The sequence below is a fragment of the Corvus brachyrhynchos genome, unplaced genomic scaffold (assembly GCF_000691975.1).
Source record: "Corvus brachyrhynchos isolate BGI_N302 unplaced genomic scaffold, ASM69197v1 scaffold48, whole genome shotgun sequence".
Lineage (NCBI taxonomy): Eukaryota > Metazoa > Chordata > Aves > Passeriformes > Corvidae > Corvus > Corvus brachyrhynchos.
Genome location: NW_008240027.1, coordinates 1,301,329 through 1,321,386, shown reverse-complemented (window position 1 = coordinate 1,321,386; position 20,058 = coordinate 1,301,329). Strand labels below are relative to the sequence as shown.

General features: G+C 37.9%; 1 protein-coding gene across 1 annotated transcript in view; it reads right to left on the bottom strand.

Annotated features, from left to right (window-relative positions):
• The window catches only part of AGBL4 (ATP/GTP binding protein like 4), a gene marked incomplete at its 5' end in the record, with an annotated part of 872,835 nt that overhangs the window by 518,122 nt on the left and 334,655 nt on the right, over positions 1-20,058 (bottom strand). The window contains one exon of the mRNA XM_017743442.1: positions 16,766-16,982. Within this exon, the coding sequence (XP_017598931.1) occupies positions 16,766-16,982 (217 nt within the window). The remainder of the gene's footprint in view (positions 1-16,765; positions 16,983-20,058) is intronic.

The following is a 20,058-nucleotide window of genomic DNA, read 5'->3' as shown; positions in this document are numbered from 1 at the left end:
TAAATACAGCTCTCTCGTGCTGCTATTGATCAGTGACTGAAGAAAAAAAGCCCGGACGAAACCCCTTTTTCTTTCCTTTCTTTTTTGTTATTGATATTTTTCTAAAAGGTCCTTTCATCTCCTCCTCTACCAGGGAAGCATAGCTTGATGGAAATACAAGAATAATGAATCTGAAGCTGTTCAACAAACTACCTAGAAATGGAGAAGATCCCCCTAGAATTGAGCCTCCTGGATTTCAGTGAAGCAGCACACACACACTCCAATTACTTTCTCAGTTACAACATCAGTAACTCAAGGAAATTCTGTTCCAGTCAATAGTGCTTTCACAGATTATATGCAATGGGGAATAAGGGCAGAATTTTACCCACTTCTTTTTAGTCATTAAAAAAAACCCCAAAACTCAAGGATGATAAGTAGCACATCAAAATATTTACTATATTTTTATAGTCCAAGATTTATAGCCTCACACTGCTCCTGAAGTCTCTACTTCCAAGCAGTTTACGCTATTAGCAGGAGGGGTTAATTCCAGCAGAACTTTTGAAAGCCGCTTCCCACTTTCCTGGTCATCCCCTGAACATGGGAGTACCAGAGGTAGCTGAAAACAGCAATGTATATTTAGCCTGCAGTGTTATATAACCTGTCTGTTAACAAATGCAAGACACAAAGTAAAGTCATGTAACCCAATTGAAACAGTTCGTACTGGAGGTTGATTTCCCTTGGGAAACTGAAACATCAAGTAAGAAACTGAACCAGTTAAATATAACCTTTTTAAAGGGCAAAAGAATTCAAAGGTAATCAAGGATTTTTTTTCCTCAGAAGGGCATTTATAATTATATTCCACTCTTATTTATAACAACCCTTTTAATGTTGGTACTACAAAGAACTCCACAGAAAGCCAGCTTTGCTTTATATAACAGGATTCAATCTCCACGTGGTTTTTATATGCAAAACATCTTCTACACAAGGTATACACTGACAAAGGCGCATTTCCCTGAAGAAACAAGGAATGTGTTTTCAAAGTGGTTCATGAGGGTTCAGCCATGTGCCTTTTGCTAATATTGTGGGAGACTCGAGAAGAAATCCTTAACTCTTGTTTTGAGAAAATATTGGCAAATGACTCCATGTGCACATACAGTGAACTCAAAACCTAGTGTTTAATTTCCTTTATTATCCTGGAATACACTTAACAGTTTGCTTTAATCTACTGATTACTGAGGAGAAGGCAACAGAACAATTACCAAACTGATTGTTTCAGTTTCTTTCCACTGGTTAAACACATGTAAGTTAGGAAGTAGAAATGATGGGCACGAGCTAAAACCTCATGAACCAGAAGCACATTTCAAAATTCAGCACCAGAGTGACCAGGTGGTCTGTGATTAATGATTTAAGATCCCAAGTTTTGTGTTCATATTGTGTTAGGACACAACATCTCGTGTTACGGAAAAACAACAATGGGAATTTCAGAGTGGGACCTGGAGGTGCACAAAGCCAATGAGAAGGAAATCTACAACAAAGGGTGAGCATAGATTTGGGTGGGACAAGCTCTTGCACAGAAGGTCTGCTGGATGCAGTAGAAATGAATTATATAGAAACCTGCCTCTGTGTATGCTTCCATCTTCTACACATCCAGCAGATACTCACACAGGCTCACACTGCAGTCTGTTACCCTTGAACAATAAAAACAGTGTAAAGGGCAGAGCCTTGACACAGCCAGAGATGCTCTCAAATTCTGCTGCACAGATTAAAAACGTGCAGGAGTTTCCCAGGATGATATAAATTATTGATCTATCCCATTTCTCATGTTGCCCAAATGCTTGTAAATGTTACAATACTAAAACATCTGTACAAAACTACCCTAATAAATTTATTCCACCACCAAAAAAAAAAATTAATTTAATCTCAGAATTACACGAGAGTCATTCTGTTTGAGTAGCAGCAAGCATGCAGAATCCCAGTGTGGATTCCATTGTACATACCTGCTCAAACTCTCAGCAGACACACTCTGAACACCTGCACGTGCCTGTCAGAGGCAATTGGGCCGGTGATTTCTTACCCACAACAGGCAATCTGTTGATACACTATGAAACCAGTATTAGGAGATGCTTTAGTCAAAATGCTGGAGGTTGTTAATCACAGCTTTGGGGTTTCTGACAGGATGTTTTGATAAAATAAATCTATTTTAAGTGACTGTAATGAAATACTAACCAGTTTTTGAAGGGCTTTTAAGATGTTTTTAAGAAGTTTCAGATCAAAGACTCAGTTAATGTAGCCTCCATGCATTAAATATTTAGTACTTATTCAGTCACTTGAGCACTCAGGCATCTTGACATTGTAAAAGGAGGAGAGGGAAATTGAGTTTAAGTCAGTTTTACACAGTGGGATTTTTCAGTTTTTATGTTAAAATCCCAGGCATGTAATTTTAATACAAAGAGGTTTATTCTTCTACAACAGTATATGCACCACCCATTAAAAGAATTCTTTATTCACCTGCATAGATGGGAGAATAAATCCTCTATAGAGTCACTTCAGTAGAAACTGTTGTGCTGGGATTAACATCATGATTGAACATTATTCTGTCTCTGAGCTCTCTGATGGACAAAACCAAATGCACACACTTCTCTTTCCAGAACAAGTAGGCACTTACAAGGAACACATAATTTTAACAATGGCAGATAGATTTAAGCAAGTCCTTTTTAGATATTTGGATTATGTGACTGTAAGATATACCCCCTTTCTAGCATCCCTGAATTCCAACAGCTGCTCTTCACCATCTCATTTCTTCCAATAAATGCTCAAAGGTCTCCAAAACAGATGAGGGAAATGATCCTATTCGGGGACTTATTAAAATAGATGTCTTAAATTAATAAACTGCAGATTATTAGGGGCTGGATATCCAGTCTGAAAATGCAACACTATATATAAATTTTACAATTTCTCAAGCACCACCTTTCTTGTGAAAGCTCACTGAGTGTAGTAGGAACTTGAGGACGACTTCAAGCAGAATGAAGACACTCCTGAGTGCATTTCTTGGCTCACTTGCAGAGGATTATAGACACTAAAATATTAAAAATTGCCTTTGAAACTATTGCCATGACCCACATTAGTATCTATTCTCAGTATCAAGGAAAGGATTGTGCATTTCTATCCTGTTTAACACAAACATGGACACATCCAATTTCTTTGATTTGCACAGTTGCTCTAAGGCTCTTGTATTTCACATTAATTTGTAATACATAAAGAAAAGAAACAACCTTAGCTCAAACACTACCAATAGATGAGAAAAAGAAACAGCAAAGGGTTCTGCATATTTTTCACAGACATTTCCCAAATTTCATCGCAAACATTTTCCCAAAATTTACAGTGGGATTGAAGATGACTGCACCCTAATTTAAAAAAAGCAAAAACTGACCTCTGAAGTAATGGCAGCAATACATATTCCCAAATCTGGTAAGGCACCACCATTGCATGACCCTATTTGTCATAAGTGTCTTCTGAATGTGAAGCAAGCACAAAGGCTGTGTGTCACCGTGGGCTCTGCCAGGACACCAAAAGACAAACAGCCAGTGAAAACATCTACGTGGATCTCCTGGTAACCGCATGATCTCATCTGTTTTTCTCAAAGACTTGTCTCGTTTTTCCCTGCTTTCACTGCTGGCCATGGCTCTGGAGCTCCTGTCTTCTCTGGCATCTTAATTATATAAGCACAAGGTGCAAGAAGGTGCAAGATGATTTTACAGGAAAAAGACGTTTCTTTGTGCAAAACATTAATATTTCTTATGAACGGTTACCTCTGTGCACACCACTGTGAGAAACTCCCAAACAGTAAATTAAGCAAATTAATCCTTGCTTTGCTGAAGAAGAAACTGTGTCAGAACTATGCAAAGAAATCCAAACCACAAGACAATCCTCACCACATAAAGGATGCTAAATAGTCCAATAGGCCCCTCACTGATTTACCCAACAGAGTCAGAATGTATCTACAAGGAACTACTGAATACCTTCATGTCTGCATTTCTTTTGTGGCTTCTTTGATTTTGTTGAGAGTGGAGACCTGTGTTAAAACCATCTAAACAGCCAATAAATCAAGATGATTCCTGAAGAATTTAGCTGTGTGAAAGTAGATCTCTGAAGATTTCCTGCAATCTTATAAATTATATCCTCAAAACTAGCAGGAAGCTTAGGAAAAGACAGAGATAATAATTTTGTTAATTCTGAAACAAACTAACCATCTAGATGTAATCTAGGAGAACCTTTGTTGTAATGAGGCACAGCACAGGATAACTCAGGGATCAGATCTTGTCCTGCTGCCTCTGTCACTGCCATGGTACACCAAAGGAAGGCAACTTGGACAGGGATAATAGTGAAAAAAAGGCCTTTAACCAAAGCTACAGAAACTGAATCCAGCATTATGAAATACTTAGCTTGACTGTGGCACTTTCAGATGCTCTGTCGATTAAAAATGAAAAAGGAAGAAAAAAGAAAAAAAAATGCAAAGGAAAGGTTTCCCAAAATTAACAACATTAAAAAATTAAATATTCAAATGGTATTGATTAGAAGACAGGAAAGGGAAAATCATCACATATTTTTCCTTATAGAAATTAATGCCATTCAAATAGATTCCAGTTTATTGTTAGTTATGATATTTTGACTTGTAATGAATATGACCTTTTGAACTCAGGATATATCCACATGTAATGCTTTGAGATGTAATGGACTTCTGAAAAGAAGCAATCTTGGCTAAATGCTTGCTATTAACAGGAGAGTTGTTCCAGGCTTTTAGAATTTGGGATCATTTGAGTAAACAACATACAGTCAGTTTACACAACTCTGACAGGGTGAAGGTGTCTCCCAGAGATATTAAACTTGGAGTGTCCCTGGAACAAAACCTAAAATTTTGTGCTTGCATTGGCTGCAAACAGGGGTGCAGATGGGTATTCCCAGCACACGTGATGTGGTATGAAGCTGCTGTAAGGAATTCTATCCACGATCATTGCTGAAATACATCTGCCACCTGTGCTAAGTGCAGCCCGGGAGATCTGATGATGTGTGATCAGCTCCAGAGGTTTACTGTCACGACACATTATTGCTATACAGTCGGCTGTGATCCTTGCCTTATCATCATTATGGGGTATTTTTGAATCAAAGAGAGAATACGTTCAAACCCCTTTGTGATTTCCAGTAAATTTCTGTGCAATACAATTCCCAGAAAAGCCCAATGTTCTGAACTGCCTGTGCACATGGGCTCCCTGTTGTGTTAAAGACACATCTCCTGTTGATGTTTTCCAATAAATTATATAGTGTGTGCTGCTGCCAGAGTACAGGCTATTCTACTTTCTAGTACATGGAGCAACTTCTGAAGCTAATCAAAGAAGGTGTCTTTTGTGAATTCATATTTTAGGGATGTTAATCGTCATCAGTCCAAGGTCTTTCTAAAACTCTTGTTGGAGTCAGCATTATTTCATGTAAAGTTAATATTTGTGACTGTATGAAAGAAAAGAGAGCTCATCTGCATTTCAAAAATTACATAGACATAAAAAAGGGTCACTACCCTAAGTTATTTTAAAAAAGGGATTTGGGAGCAATTACTCCGTGGTCACCAGTTGCAGGAGAGAATTTTTGAGCAAGTTTTCAGATTGAACATGTCAGGAAATTTGTGCCATTAAATGTAAATACATGAAACTGGGATGGAAATAATTTCTAGAATCCAATTTGGTAAAAAAATGAACACAGGTGCAGCTCTTATCAGATAAGGAAAGACAGATGACAACAGGAAAGGTTTTGACATGCAGTTCTCATTCACTTCTACCAAAAGTTTGCTTGGTTGGTACAGGAGATTCTGGAGATGGCTGCTACAGGAACCATCAGTTTACTTCTCTTGGTACTACCTGATGGTTCATACTGACTTTGTATGTATCTAGAAGGGGAAGTGGTTGCTGTCCAGGAGTTTTGCAATACATTGATTTTCCCTTTTTTTTCTGATTTACCTTTCTAATAAGCAGAGAGAGAGCGGCATACATAAATTCATTGTATTTTAACATACATAAATTCACTGTAGTTCTAAAGGAAGTCCAGATTTCTAAAAGAAGAGTTTGTATTTGTCTGTATTTCTCTGGGAAGATGAAAAATCTGAGATTTCAGAGACCACAGACATTCTGCTTCATTATTGTCATAGCAACAAATGATCTTGAAGCACTGTATGCAACATCTATAGCCATTTGCAGTATAGCTCTAGCTACTAACTTGTTTCTGTTAATGGCTGGCATGAACCAGTCTCCATAATCTCTGCAATTTAATTGATGAACCGCAAAACAAATGGTCATAGTTAATAAAATTATATTTTGCCATCTGTGTCCAGTAATGAGAAAATCTGAATTATAGGAATGAAAAAGAATGAAGTTTTCTTCCAAACAGATCAATGCATCCCACCTCTTTGTCAGCATTAAATTAAATGTTATCTGGTGCTGTGTATTTCCCTCCTTGGTTGCCATGGCTAATGGGAGTTTCAGCCAAGATGGACAAGAATTCTGTTTGACCATGGGGAATACAATACCTTTTCCTCTGTTTTCCTAAGAGTCTGTGTAGTATGAGTCTACAATCTTATTTGGTCTGAGTACATCCAAGTCTCACTTAGAGGAGGACAATTTTGTTCAGCTCTGCAGTGTTATTTGCTGTTACAAAACCATATCTATTTCTATAAAAGAAATCTAGAGGATATGTGCAGTTTTATTCCTAAAGCTTTGAAGGATTTCAAAATCAGCTGGAGCTGAAGGCAAATCTGGTGCTGCCACAGTATCTTGTAAGGATGATTACAACAGCAGAAAAGTACACCTTTGGAACACATATTCTGTTTTCCTGAGTTCACATTCTGAGCAGTTTGTTCTCTTGAGAGAGAGGATATAAATTGGACTCTCCATAAAGAGGCCACTACAATTTAAAGGTAAAAGCAAAAAAGGAAAAAAAAACCACCCCAAAACCTTTTATAAGCTCTCTAGGAACCTCTGTATCATTAATTCCCATTAAAAGATAAATGGTCCCCACACAGAAGATAGCAAAGTACTTTATGGTGACAACTTGATTACCCAGCCCATGCCAAGGATCTGGACCATTTCCTTAAGCTTTCGAGAGGAAGACAGACTAAGGCAAGAAGGAGATTATATTATATCCACTCACGGGAAGCAAAGAAGATGCAATGCTGCTGAGCACCCTGTTGTGTGCAGCAACACTGTTCTTGTTCTACACAATACCTTTCAGATTTTGAAATATTCATTGTTTGGATTAATATCTATGTCTAGGTCTCAGACAAGTCTTGATGGATCTCACTGTATTGCCAAATATCTCCTCTTTTTTCACCACAGTACCATCAACCTCTGTTTTAGTCGTCATCTGTTAATCTATAAAGTGCCCTTAATCAGTCATCTCTGACATTCCTATAAATTTTCCATCAGACATAACACATTGCTGGCTATTTTTCATTCTCAGAAGGCAAATAAGAAAAACATACTTGAGGTCTTGAATCATATAAGCTGTGCAAAATAGCAGACTCCATTTCTAGTACTTTCTTTCCTGAAAACCACAGCCATAATTTGAGAAGCTCAGCAGCTGCAAATAGGGCCTGGTTTCCAAAACATTAAACTTATTTTTGGGGTGTAAACGCCAGAAATTGGGGTTCATTTTTGTGTATCAGGAGCTCTGAAAAGAGAAGTTTGTGTTTTCAGCTTTTTAGAAGTGGATGTGAAAACGTGCTCGGAGTGCCTTGGAAAGCCTGGTCGGCTTGCGCTGTCCAGGGTCCTGACAAGGATTGGAAGACTCGATTCCGCGCTGAACTCCATCTAAATTAACTGGTTGCCATGGCTGACCTCTGAAAATGAACACCAAAGGCTTTCCCACAGGCTGCTTCCAAGCAATCCAGGTTTCTGCAATAGTCCCCTTTCCTATAAAATGACGCTGCAGCCAGAAGAATGTTATGAACCTTAACTCACTGATATTTATGCAATATTTTAGAGGCTGTCAGAGCAAAAGTTAAAAAAAAAAAAAAGGGTTTTCTTTAAAGAGAGGCATGAGATTTTCCCTTTTTCCATGCCGAGAACAGTGCAGCGTTCATAAATATGGAAAGACTAGTTAATATTTTAACTCTAGGCAACATAGATTTTTAAAAAGGAAAAAAAAAAAAGGAAAAACAAACAACATTTAACAATGAGCAGCTGTCACTAATGAATTAAGAGGCTGATTAAGAATAGAATGATGGATATTAATGCATTATTATAATCCACTATAATGCAGAAAATCTAAATGGAGAAAAAAAGGATATATTATGAAATCCTGACATTTTCAGATTTTGAGAAAGTAATAGTCGTCTTAAATTTTAACTAATTAAGACTAAGTGGAAAACTGGATGCAATTAATGAGAAATTAAAAATAAATGGGAGGAAAATTATTTCTGAAAAAGGTTTTTCTTTCATGCCCACTCATGAAAACTCCTGAAATGGATAGTATCTCTCCTTTGTCTTTCTCCATGTTGCACATTTTTAGATCAGATAAGGTGGCTCAGAAAAACACACTTTCTGTAGAAAGGTATGTCTACAATTCTAGGGAATTCTGAGCGAAAATATTTGACTGTGGGCCTCGGGCTGGCTTTTTTTTTTTTTTTCCACTGGAAATGTCATGTAACTGGGGCCTTTTCAGTCCGTGTTCATTTTCTCAGATTGTTCTCTGCTGCCACAGTATGGTGCTCAGCTGCTGTTTGAAAACATGAAAAAGAGGATCTTTATCAGAGACTGCAGTTCTTTTCATGTACCAATATGACTGGTTGCCATGTAAGATCTCTTTTAAAGAGTATTAAAAAGGCTTTAAGCTGTATCTTATATTTCCTAAGAAGTGAAAAAAACAGTTTTCAATTAAGTACCTACCGCTTTACATTAAAAAGCTCCTGTCTCCTCATGTTATTTGTATGTCATTTTGTCTTCAAAACAAAGATAAATATTGCTTTCAGTATTTGTGGATAATAGCAGCACTTGAACAGCAGCAGGCTTTTCCTATGAAAAATACTCTTTTTTTTCTTTTCTTTTCCCAGAATATCATGATCTTCTAAAATTAAATATGTTTGACTGCAACATGATGTCTTAAAATAAGGACAGCACTAGCCTCCCTTACATGTAAGTTTGATGTGCTTCATCATTGCACTATTCTTTGATTCAAAAATACTTTGCTAACAGTGCAGAAAAGTAAGGGTCATTAAAATCACCCTGAAATCAAGAACAGATCACAGGCTACATATAATATCTCTCAGCTGTGCTTTCTTACATATATTATATTTTCATAAGCCTTACTTCCTCTCTTCAGGTACCTATTTTCAAATACTTGGGTCAACAGTAAGGATGCACTCAGCCAGCTGGGGCCACCTTGGTCTCTACTATCTTATAATCTGCATCAAAATATGTTCTTATGTCTTTATTTTCTCATTTCTATATGATATCTCCCCAAATCCCTTCTGACATACAGGCAGAAGTCTTCCTAGAGCCAGCTTTTAGCTTTCAAGGCTTAAGGAGAAAAGAGATAAAGTCTTACTGAACATGTGCATGGCAAGGACAAAGAACTCCAGGATTAGTGCAAATCTCTTATGCAGAAGGCCTCAAATGCACGCCTTACTCATACACTGCTATAAAAAAAAAAGATTGCTGAGCAAAGGTGGGATTCACTTTACACACAGACATTCAGCATATTTCTAGAGAAGTGCAAAAAGGGGGGTTTATTATTATTATTTGTCTGTAGTCGCGTTGTATAGTGGTAGTGCAAGTTCACAACAAAACATTGGGGCGCCAGGCCTAAGAGTTGATTGTTTTGACCTTGAAGCCTAAAGATACCTTTACATACATTAAACTTCATGTCATGAACCGTGCCGGTGACTTCAACATGTCTATTAACATGCTTAAGTTTAAATCTACACTTAAGTGTTTTTCTGGATTGGAGCCACAATACTCAGTTTCCATAAATTACGTGAACAAGATTTTGCCTGAGGTATTTAGAGATTTTAATATATTATAGTTACATTCTAGAGCCGGCATAAAGTTAAATCAATAAATAGTTCTTTCTTTGGTTAAATTAAAAGGCATAAATCCAAATCCTTTGGACTGAGCAGACTTTGTTAAATAAGCCTTCAATTCCAAGGTTTCAGCCCTACAGGTAATGTGAGCCAAGCTAACTGTCTTCTGGGTCTACAGTCAAAGAATAAAGATTAAAATACTGCTCCTGCCCCACAGATGCATTACACAATCACCACTCAGGAGATCTAAACAGAAACCAACTCAAACATAGCCAAAATCCCAGCGGAGTCAATGCAGTGAAGTGCTACAGGGCAAATGTAGTTAATAGCTCCACATAGCACGATTTCCCCTCCGTGCAAGTACACTCAGCATCGCTATCAACATGGTAATTATTGCTTAATGCTGTGCTACAAAGCAGGGAAAACAAACTTCTGAAACTGGAAGTGCAAGACTGAAGGCATTCTAGGGTTTTCTCAGGGTTCTAAGTCCTACATACCCTCAAAATACACTCACGGCCTGCAGGGCAACTAAATAAATTTTAAAACGACGAAAAAGCTTTACATTGGTGTACACACAGGACCTCAGACTTGCTTTTTTTGATGAGGTGATATTAATTGGTTGTGCTATGTTATTTCCCAAGCACCAACTAAATAACAGGGATTCTAGTCAGCACTGAACATGGAAAGTAAAAACACATTCTCCATGTCCCCGAAAGCTTAGGGTGCAGTCACTAAAGGCAAGTGCCTAGATATGAGCTTGAACTCACTGTGTGGACAAAACCAGTAGGTTTCCCACTGGGATTACAGTTACCACGTGGAGCTTTTTGGCACTCAACCAAGCAGGAGAAAGTGCTGAGGACGGGAAGGAGTAAAACCTGCCTTTTACTTGAAATTTGCCATTGCCATCAGAAAAGGAGTCAGACCCTGAAATTCCTTCCTGCATCTGGATGTTAGTTCAGGCATTTCAGGACATCTGCCTGGATCATTAGTGTTTCCTTTCCAGGTTGAAGCCTGGACAAGCCACATGTTATCCCAGCCTTTCTGGAAATGCAGGAGTACATATTAAGGGACGGAGCAAACAGGGAACACAAAAGACAGAAGGACAAGGAAGACAAGTCCTAGACCAGGATATGAAGTTACGTGAAATGGCACTGAGATGGGGATATCGAGTCCATAGAAGAGAACATGACTACCTTGTGCAGTGCTGGTATTTAAAAGACCTCTCAGCTATTTTGGATTTGCCCTTCGCAACTCAAAGAGAAAAGGGGAGTGAATAGGAAAGAACAAAGCAGGATAAGTAGCACAAGAGCAGAAAACAAATACCACAGCTTCTTTCTTCTAGCTAGCTTAAGAGAGTATAAACTAAATGGAAAGAAAAGGGAAGGTTAGATTTGAGGCAAGGAAAGGGCAAGCCAGATGAAGGACAAGTGTGGAGTAAAGGTGAGATGAAGAGTCTGACTTGGAATTACGAAGAACCATGAAGCAAAAGGCCAACCTGAACAGCTACAAAAAGTCCAGTGAAAACTTCAGAAAGGTCACTGACTTTCCAAAAGTTTCCCTATGTGGCTACAAGATGAAAGGGTGCAGTTTGGGACCTGTGCATGAGAACAGTTTGTATAGACAAACTTTGCCACACATAATTCATTTACTGTAATTCCTTTCAGGAACTTTTTTCCTTAATAAAAGGATCATAACATTTTTTTTTCTTCAGATGATTTCTTACCTCAATGGACTTTTTGTGCTCAAAGCTTCTTTTTTGGTGAAGTGCTTTTTCCAAGAGTTTTTTTTTTAAATGGAGAATGGTAGTTATAAAATGTAAGCTGCAAAATGGACTTAAGATTTGAATCCTTCTTCACAATTTAGGATTTTTTACTCATAGTTAGATAAAGAGCAATTTATGCAAATCCTTCTAGAAATTTTTTTAACTTTATCAAACAGTGTTCTTTCTGTAAATTAAGAAATAACCAACTTATACATTTAGTAACCTTGCATGATATTAACTGCAAATGATGATTTTATTGAGTTTTTTTTTTTTTCAAAGACTATATTGCTGCCAACTTAAGCCAAAATATTTCTTGGTTTTATCATAAACACTCATATATATCCTACAGACAGACGGCAACATTCAACAGTAACACAGTTTCACCTATCCTTCCTACTCTGTGATTCCCACAGGCCAGGCTCTCTCTCAGAACTCCCTTTAAATTGTAACAAAGAAATTTTCCTTTAAACTGATGGTATAGAATAGTCCCCTGTAATTTTTCATGTTATTTATATAATTTCCCTGGTAGCACACTGTGCTATTATATGCTATAAATCATATTTTATTTTGGCAAGAACTGCTGGTGGTGTTATTTTTAGGTCCAACTCTGCTTCTGCTGATATCCAATCCAGCTAAGAAAATAGCTGTAGGAACATTTAAAATCTCACATACAGTATTGGGATGACATCCATATTATGAATGTTTTGGGAACAGCAGTACTATAGGAGTAAAAAACACCACTGACTAAAGAGAATGTGTCCTGAACATATACATAGCAGCACTTTTACACTGCTGAGAAATGAGAAAGGGGATTTACTTTTTCTAAACACTATTTCTGTGGCCTTTTTCAGACCAAGTAAATTGCCACAAATTACATTTACATGACATTTCAACCTAGTTACAGTCAAATCCGTTGGAAAACACAGTATCTGACACCAACAGGATTTCAAAGGTACGTTACATCACACAGAAGCCTGTAACTTCTATTTTTTTTCAAAGACCAAGAGTATACTTTTCTTTTACAGAGCGGTTATTACATAACCTAGAGTTGAATGCAGAAATGGGAAATTTAACCTTAGAAAAACTGCCTATTTTCTTTGCTTCGTGCTTTAAAACATTCATAACTGAGCAGTTAAAAACGGACCAGTAGAAAATGGTAGAACTGATCAAGTATTTTTACTGGGGTTCAAAGTCATTTAGATGGTAAATAAAGGATATTTGATCAATGAACCGGCATTGTGACATCTGGTCACACTCTTAGGGCATCATTCTGCTCTCTCTGGTACCAGCATGAACCAGGAGTAACTCATGTAAATTAAAAGCACACACCAAAATGGTGTGGAGTCAGGAGGAGGCGCCGTGTGCTCCAATCTTTGTCTTTCAGTGTTCTATATCTGACTTAAGAGATCATCTCATTTACAGAGCCCTACATTAGACATATTGCCTTCTTGTTTTAAAATACGTGTGTTTAATATTTAATTTAACAGAATTCCGTATTCCAGTCTCTGTGTTCTGTGCAAGTCCCTTTGAGGCTCGTGGTTTGTATGTGCAGTCACAATTCTCCTCAAGTGTAATTTGGAAGCACCATTGCCTAATGGAGTGAAAGGAAGTATCCGGCTCCAATTAATCCTGGTTCTCTTTGGAATGAGTAACGCAAATATTGCCCAGCCACTGTCAGTTTGTAAAGTGGGCTTTAGGAGTTGAGCCAGGCAGTCCAAAACTCATTGAATTTATTGAGTGTGCTCATGGAATACTGGTGGACGTACAGGTCTTGTCAAGTGTCCACACACTTCAAGCACATACATGCAATTTGAACTACCAACTTCAGATGACAACACACTAAAAAATTTTGCCAACTCTGAAACATTGGTTATAATGATACACACACAGCTGTTATTGCACGTAAGACTGAATAAGTATCATAAAATAGGTACTGTAAATGTAAATTGTGCCTGTGCCTTTTAATTATGTCATGCTTTGAAATATTGCATAGTATTTGCAGAGAGACATATCAATAATATGCAAAAAAAGTTATTTCACAATTTTAAAAAATGCTCACAGATTTTGAACGTCTGATCTATTGGGGCAAACCAAAGAAAATCTGAAGTTACCCAAGGCCAATAACAGCAGAATGAAAATAACAGTTTAAATGGTACCTGGGTGACCATCTCAGCTCACTTGCAAGAGAGACTATTTTCAAGAACATTTGGCACATCTAGAATGTGGGATAGCTCTCTGAAGTAAAGAATATAAACATTAAAAGGTCAGAAATAGTACAGCTAAGTTATCCATTTAAATGGGAATGGGAAACTTTGCCATTTGGCTCTGAACCATTTTGTCATTCTGCATCCTAATGACAATTACATGTCCCATCCCAATATTTCACTTTCAAGCTCCATAGAATTAGTGATAGTATTTCAGGGGTTAACGGAGGCAAAGTACTTTCTTTAGCGAAGATATGAAATTAGATTAGAAATTAGATTGCTTTGAAAACATTATATGCAGCAAAATGTGCACTCAGAAAGCCTTTAGGAGTAATCCTCTAAGCATGGCTTCTTGTGACTTGAGTTTTACTTTTCCACAGCAAAGAAAAAAAAACCAAAACAACTCCAAAGATGTGGTGAGATTCTGCCATCTCCAAGAGACACAGTTAAAAACTTTATAATCCAGGGGAACTGAAATTGTTTCAAACACTTCCCCATCCTCACAATCACAGACTGCAGCAGGGGGCTGCAAAATTTCCCTGGAATGAACCTGGGGGGACCAGCAGCTACATGGCAGCTGGACAGATGTGCTGCTGCCCTCACCTTCCATGGGAAAGGCTGCAGCACATCCTGCCTCAGCCCCGTGCCCAGCAGGAGGACTCGAGTTTGTCCTCAGACGGCATCTTTAAACTACCTTTCACCATGTGCTACCAGGGGTATCATCCCTTCGCCAGGAATAGAGCTTCTAAGGGCCTCTTTATGCCAATCTGATTCCTCTTATCTTACATAAGGGGCCAGGGCAGGGACAGAGCTCGCTTTCTTAGCTCTAAATCCATCCTATATGGCACGCAATTCTCCAAAGTACAGCCAGCTTCTGCTTTTATGAAGCACTGTGCAGTGAAGAATGAAGGATCCTGTTTTTCACCATTTAAAGATGTATGATAGCAACAAAGCTCTATGTTAAAATATTTAACTCACAGAGAACTTATGGAAATTGTCTATTCAAGCTCAGCAAAGACATTAAATTACCAAGCTGTTCTAGGACAGTTGTGTGTGGAGAAAAGCCAGAAATGCTCTGAGATTGTAATGTTGCTCACAAAGATTACAGCATGAGCCTGATTCAGAAGCTTTTTTATACAGCTTGGTGAGCTGCAAAATGTTACCATATCAATTTCTGCAAAACATACTGTGTGTGTACATATAGATATAAAAGCAGGACTTATACACAGCACATTTCCTGCCACATTTTGAGTGGCATCTGTTTGTTTAGTGTGCTGAAATATGAAAAATAATATTTAGCAACTACTGGTAACACAATGTTAACAAGATTTACGAGTATAGCTCTGTCTGTCAAAATGCAGATAAAAGATAAATCCTTCTATCTCTGTGTTTTAATCAGTCAGATCAGAGGTTTGATGAATATGCAAATGTGACTGTTTATACACTAGTTTCAGAGTGAAAGGAAACAAATTCAGTTTCATTATAGAACTAATGACAGCTCTGTCCTCTAAGATTAATAATTAAAACCCTACACACATTAAGATGATAGTGCTCTTTCCTCCCAGCCTCTGCAGATTTTACTTTTCTATTTTTTAATACCCCTTTCCCTCATAATTGTTTGTCCCCCTAATTGGAATGATTAATAATTAATGCCAGTTCATGGATATGCAATAGTCATCTTTAGAACAAGAACTGTACTTAACCTACAAAAAGGGTTAAAGAATGACTTCTTTGGTTAATTCTGCTTTTACTCTTCTCTGTATGTTAATTTTTTCCTCCAAGTTTTATGCCACCACAGGAAACTCAATGGCCTGCTTTAATGATGGAAGCCTTTTATTTGTTTCAGTGCAGGGTATACATATGATTTCATTTTGATGTTCACGTTATATGCTGGGTTTCTTTTTAAAGTCCCTGCTGCTGGGATCAGCAGCCTTCACAGCTTTCTGATTCTGAAACACACACTATAAGTTTAGACCAAATCAAATCTCAGAGAAAAGATTAAGAGTGTAGTACAAGTGCATTATAAAGTCTGAGAAAGCAAAAGTTAAAAAAAATATATATTTGAGCTATTATTTTTTAATCTGATTATTTCTGGGTCGACATGGGAGTGGCTGAGTCATTCTTGCCAAATCCCCTGGTCAGGCAACAATTCAGAGAAAGATTACAGCAAAGTGAGCAGAAGTTCAGCCTCACCATTAACCCTTCTTCCTGCTCCAGAAGAACAATGACACTTCATTTTATGTGGCCATTAAGATCTTTACAGAGACCACTAAATCCCTGCTAATTGCAAATCACCAAAGCATGAATTTTTAAGAGAAAATAAAATAGGTGGGTTTTGTGTGTTTTGCATTATTTTATCAAGAAAAGTTATCTTCTGGGTCAAAAACCCCATATTTCTTTCTGAGCAGAAAAGCTCTTCAAGAAAGACAAATTCAAGAAAGAAAAGAGTACTCTAAATATCACATTTCTTCGGTAAAGCTGTTTCAGTTTCATCTTTTAATGTCTTTAGAGATAAACTGATCCTACATAGGAATCTGGCATTGCCTTGCCTATCACAAAGGGAATATTTTATGTGAAATTAAATTAGCATTTGTCTATATTTCAACATGCAGGTACACTTCCTCCTGTGTCATTGATAGCAAGAAAACAAGTACATGTTTGTGGGTGCTTTAGCAAGGACGATGAATTATACTCTGGAAGCATTTAAGGATAGACATCCATAATGAAGCCTGCTGGCTGGCAAGCATGCCTGGTACTTACCACACTGAGCCCCAGCAATTCCCTGCAAAAGTAGTCCATGTTCCTCCTCTGGAGGTTGTCTAGGTAGTGCTGAAGGCGAGTGTAGGTGTAGGGGTAGCAGTAGGCAAACTGGTAAGTGTCGTCCTCTCGGTCAAAGCAAAAAGCAAAGGACATGACATAGTTCTTCCTGTGGTCTGGGCAGCGATAGTAATACACGTTTTTGGAGGGGATTCTTTGCCTGAAAAACAAAAACATGTATGGGTATATATTCATTGACATATATGTACGTGGACGTAAGAAATCTGAACCAAAGAGCTGTGTGAGATCCAAATTTCCTCCAAAGTAAATGAAGTGGAACAGCTGGAACAGCTCAGGTGAGGTGAGCTGGTGAGGAGATCCCAGAACCTGCATTTGGGAGCACTTGTGGAGATCAGGGCCATGACAGCTCTGGGGCCACTGTCACCACAGGGACTGCAGCTCTGCCCAGGTGCCCAAGCTGGCAGAGACACCACAGCAGGGAGAGCATCATACAACCAGGGAAACCCATACCCACAAAGTGAAAAGGATGCACAGGATGACCAAACATCCTCTACTTCACTATCAGGCTGCTGCAACCTCACACCACTCATACACAGGCTCAGGCCAAACCTCTGCCTGGAGTGGGGCTACACCCTCTGTTAAAGGCTTAATTCACCAGCACAGAGAGGAGGCACAACTAATGAAGGAATGTCAGCATAAGGGAACACTGACAAGACTGCTACTGAAATATAGAACAACTTCACATATATATATATATTTTTTTTTTTTTTAAATATCCTTAATAGTCAGGGGACACATATCAACATCTAGCCAATCAATGAAACAGAAGATAAATTCTTGAGGTTAAAAAACAAACAAACAATCTAAAAATCATACAAAAAAACTTCAGGTATGGAAAATAACCAGGTCTTAAAATAGAAAGCAAAGCAGAAAAGGGTATTTGTTCCCATTCCAAACTGGACTACTGCCCTCCACAACATTTCTGGTTTCTCTGACAAGATAGAAATGAATATACATGATGGTAAATAATTACAATAAAGATGTTTATGTCATTGTTATCAAGGTGGTATTTCTTTGAGGAATAACAAATACCTGCCTGCAATCTCTCACACAACTCCAATTATTCTGTTACTTTTCAAGAGAAATTAGTAATATTCCAGAGGTGGGGCGAAAATTTGTTCTATGTATGCAAAATGTTCACTATTTCTGTTTTTATGCTTTATTCATTCCTTAGGTGGAACTTCCAGCTTCATTCAGACAGGAATAGTCTCCAATCATGCCATGCACTTGTAATTTGATGTAAGTAACTTACCAGTCATGTTTGGCAACAAAATGCTACAGTCCTGCAGAATCTACCTGATTCAATTACACAACCTCATAAGCAGGTCTCATCTAATGATTGAAGCAGATCTCAGCTAAACTGGGATCATGGTGAGGGAAAATCATAACAAGATTTACAGACATAGCACCAGTAATGTGTCTCTCTGTAATCATTCCGAGAAGCTGGTCTGCTGCAGAACATCAGTTTTGGCCTCTCATTGCTAACATGAATTAGAGGACAAAACTCTCTCATTATACACAGGTACATGTTTGCCAATTAGCAGCAGTTAACGAGTCTGACCAGCAAGACTCGGAATCTACAAAGAGAAACAGAAAGGAATTGAGATCTTCCTGTGCAAGTAAAATAAAGAACTAGTGATGCAGTTAATTACACTCAGAATAAGAATTTATTTGCCCCTTTTAATGCCCTGCTTCCTGAACATTCTGGGCCTCAATAATTTACTTCATGGCTCATGACTGCACATGAGCCAGGGTGTGTCCAGGTGGCCAAGAAGGCCACTTGTACCAGCAATTGTGTGGCCAGCAGGACCAGGGCAGTGACTGCCCCTGGTACTCAGCATTGGTGAGGCCACACCTTGAATTTGGATATTACAAAATATTTTGTGAATGAAAGGGTTGTCAAGCATTGGAAGAGGCTGTACAGGCAAGTGGTGGAGTCACCATTCCTGCAGGTATTTAAAGGATGTGTAGATGTGGCACTTGGGGACATGGTTTAGGGGCGGCATTGGCTGTGCCAGGATAACAGTTGAACTCAATGATATTAAAGGATTTTTCCAACCTAATGAAATTTATGATTTGGTGATTTTTTTGTTAAATAAGATACTTTCTTATCACTAAGATCTGGAAATTATATTTAAGGCACATGTATAAAAGACAGAAAAACAAACATTTCATTTTTTTTTTAAAAAGTATCAGTAGGGAAAAAATGCCACCAGCCATCTGCATGCAGCACTCTTACCTAATGGTTTTCTTCAGTATCTTAACATATTTCTATCATTTGCTCTTACTCTGGAGTGCTATAGGACATCCCTCATTTGATCTCAAATCAAGCAGATGATATGGCAGTGGGTAAATGTATTCCAGCTCCCAGTTCTCAAACCCTAATGCAAGTTTAAACAGTACGTTGCTGAGTTGTTGAACTTTATTTGTTTCCAAATTAGCATGGGAGAAATAATAAAGGACAAGCCTCACTCTGTGCTATAAAAATTTCATGTAAAATGAGACCAATAGGAGGAAATTCAGGATTTTAGAATGGCTAATGCTAATTGAAATTCATCTGCTGATAGTTAATGTTTAAACGACACATAGTTCTCCTTGGTTCAATAACTTTCTACTTTTAAGCAAGTTGAAGACAACTTTGTTAATGTATTAAAGGCACTTTTGATATTTCATTCCCTTTCCCCTTCATTATAAAAGCTAAGCATCTGTTTTATTATCCACTTTGACACATCACTTTATGGCTGCATTTGGCTATTATGGCTAATCTTGATGTCTAGGACATCTGGTATTGACATTTCACTATCTGGTGTCTGACACAACAGCAGAAACCACCCTCAGTTCCTGGGTTTAAATTCACCCTCTCAGGGCAAAAAGTGCCCAAACTCTTAATTCAAACCATATCTTCCAAAAATAATTATAATAGTACTCCTGTCACTGCTAATCTATTTTTATCTCTCCTAGCACTTTGTCACTGCTAATCTATTTGTGAGTCATATAGAGAAAGAGAGTTAGCGTTTAGATACCAACAACACATCTTTACACATAGGAGCCTGATCAGATTTAGATCTTATCAGGGAATTAAAGAAGAAAAGAAAAAACGGGAAGAAAAAGAAAGAAAAGAGACACAGTGCTAGATATCGCCAACTGAGTTTTTGATAACGAAAAGACATTGCTCAGTTCTTGAATTAACCTTTGTGTCCTAGACACACTATTGT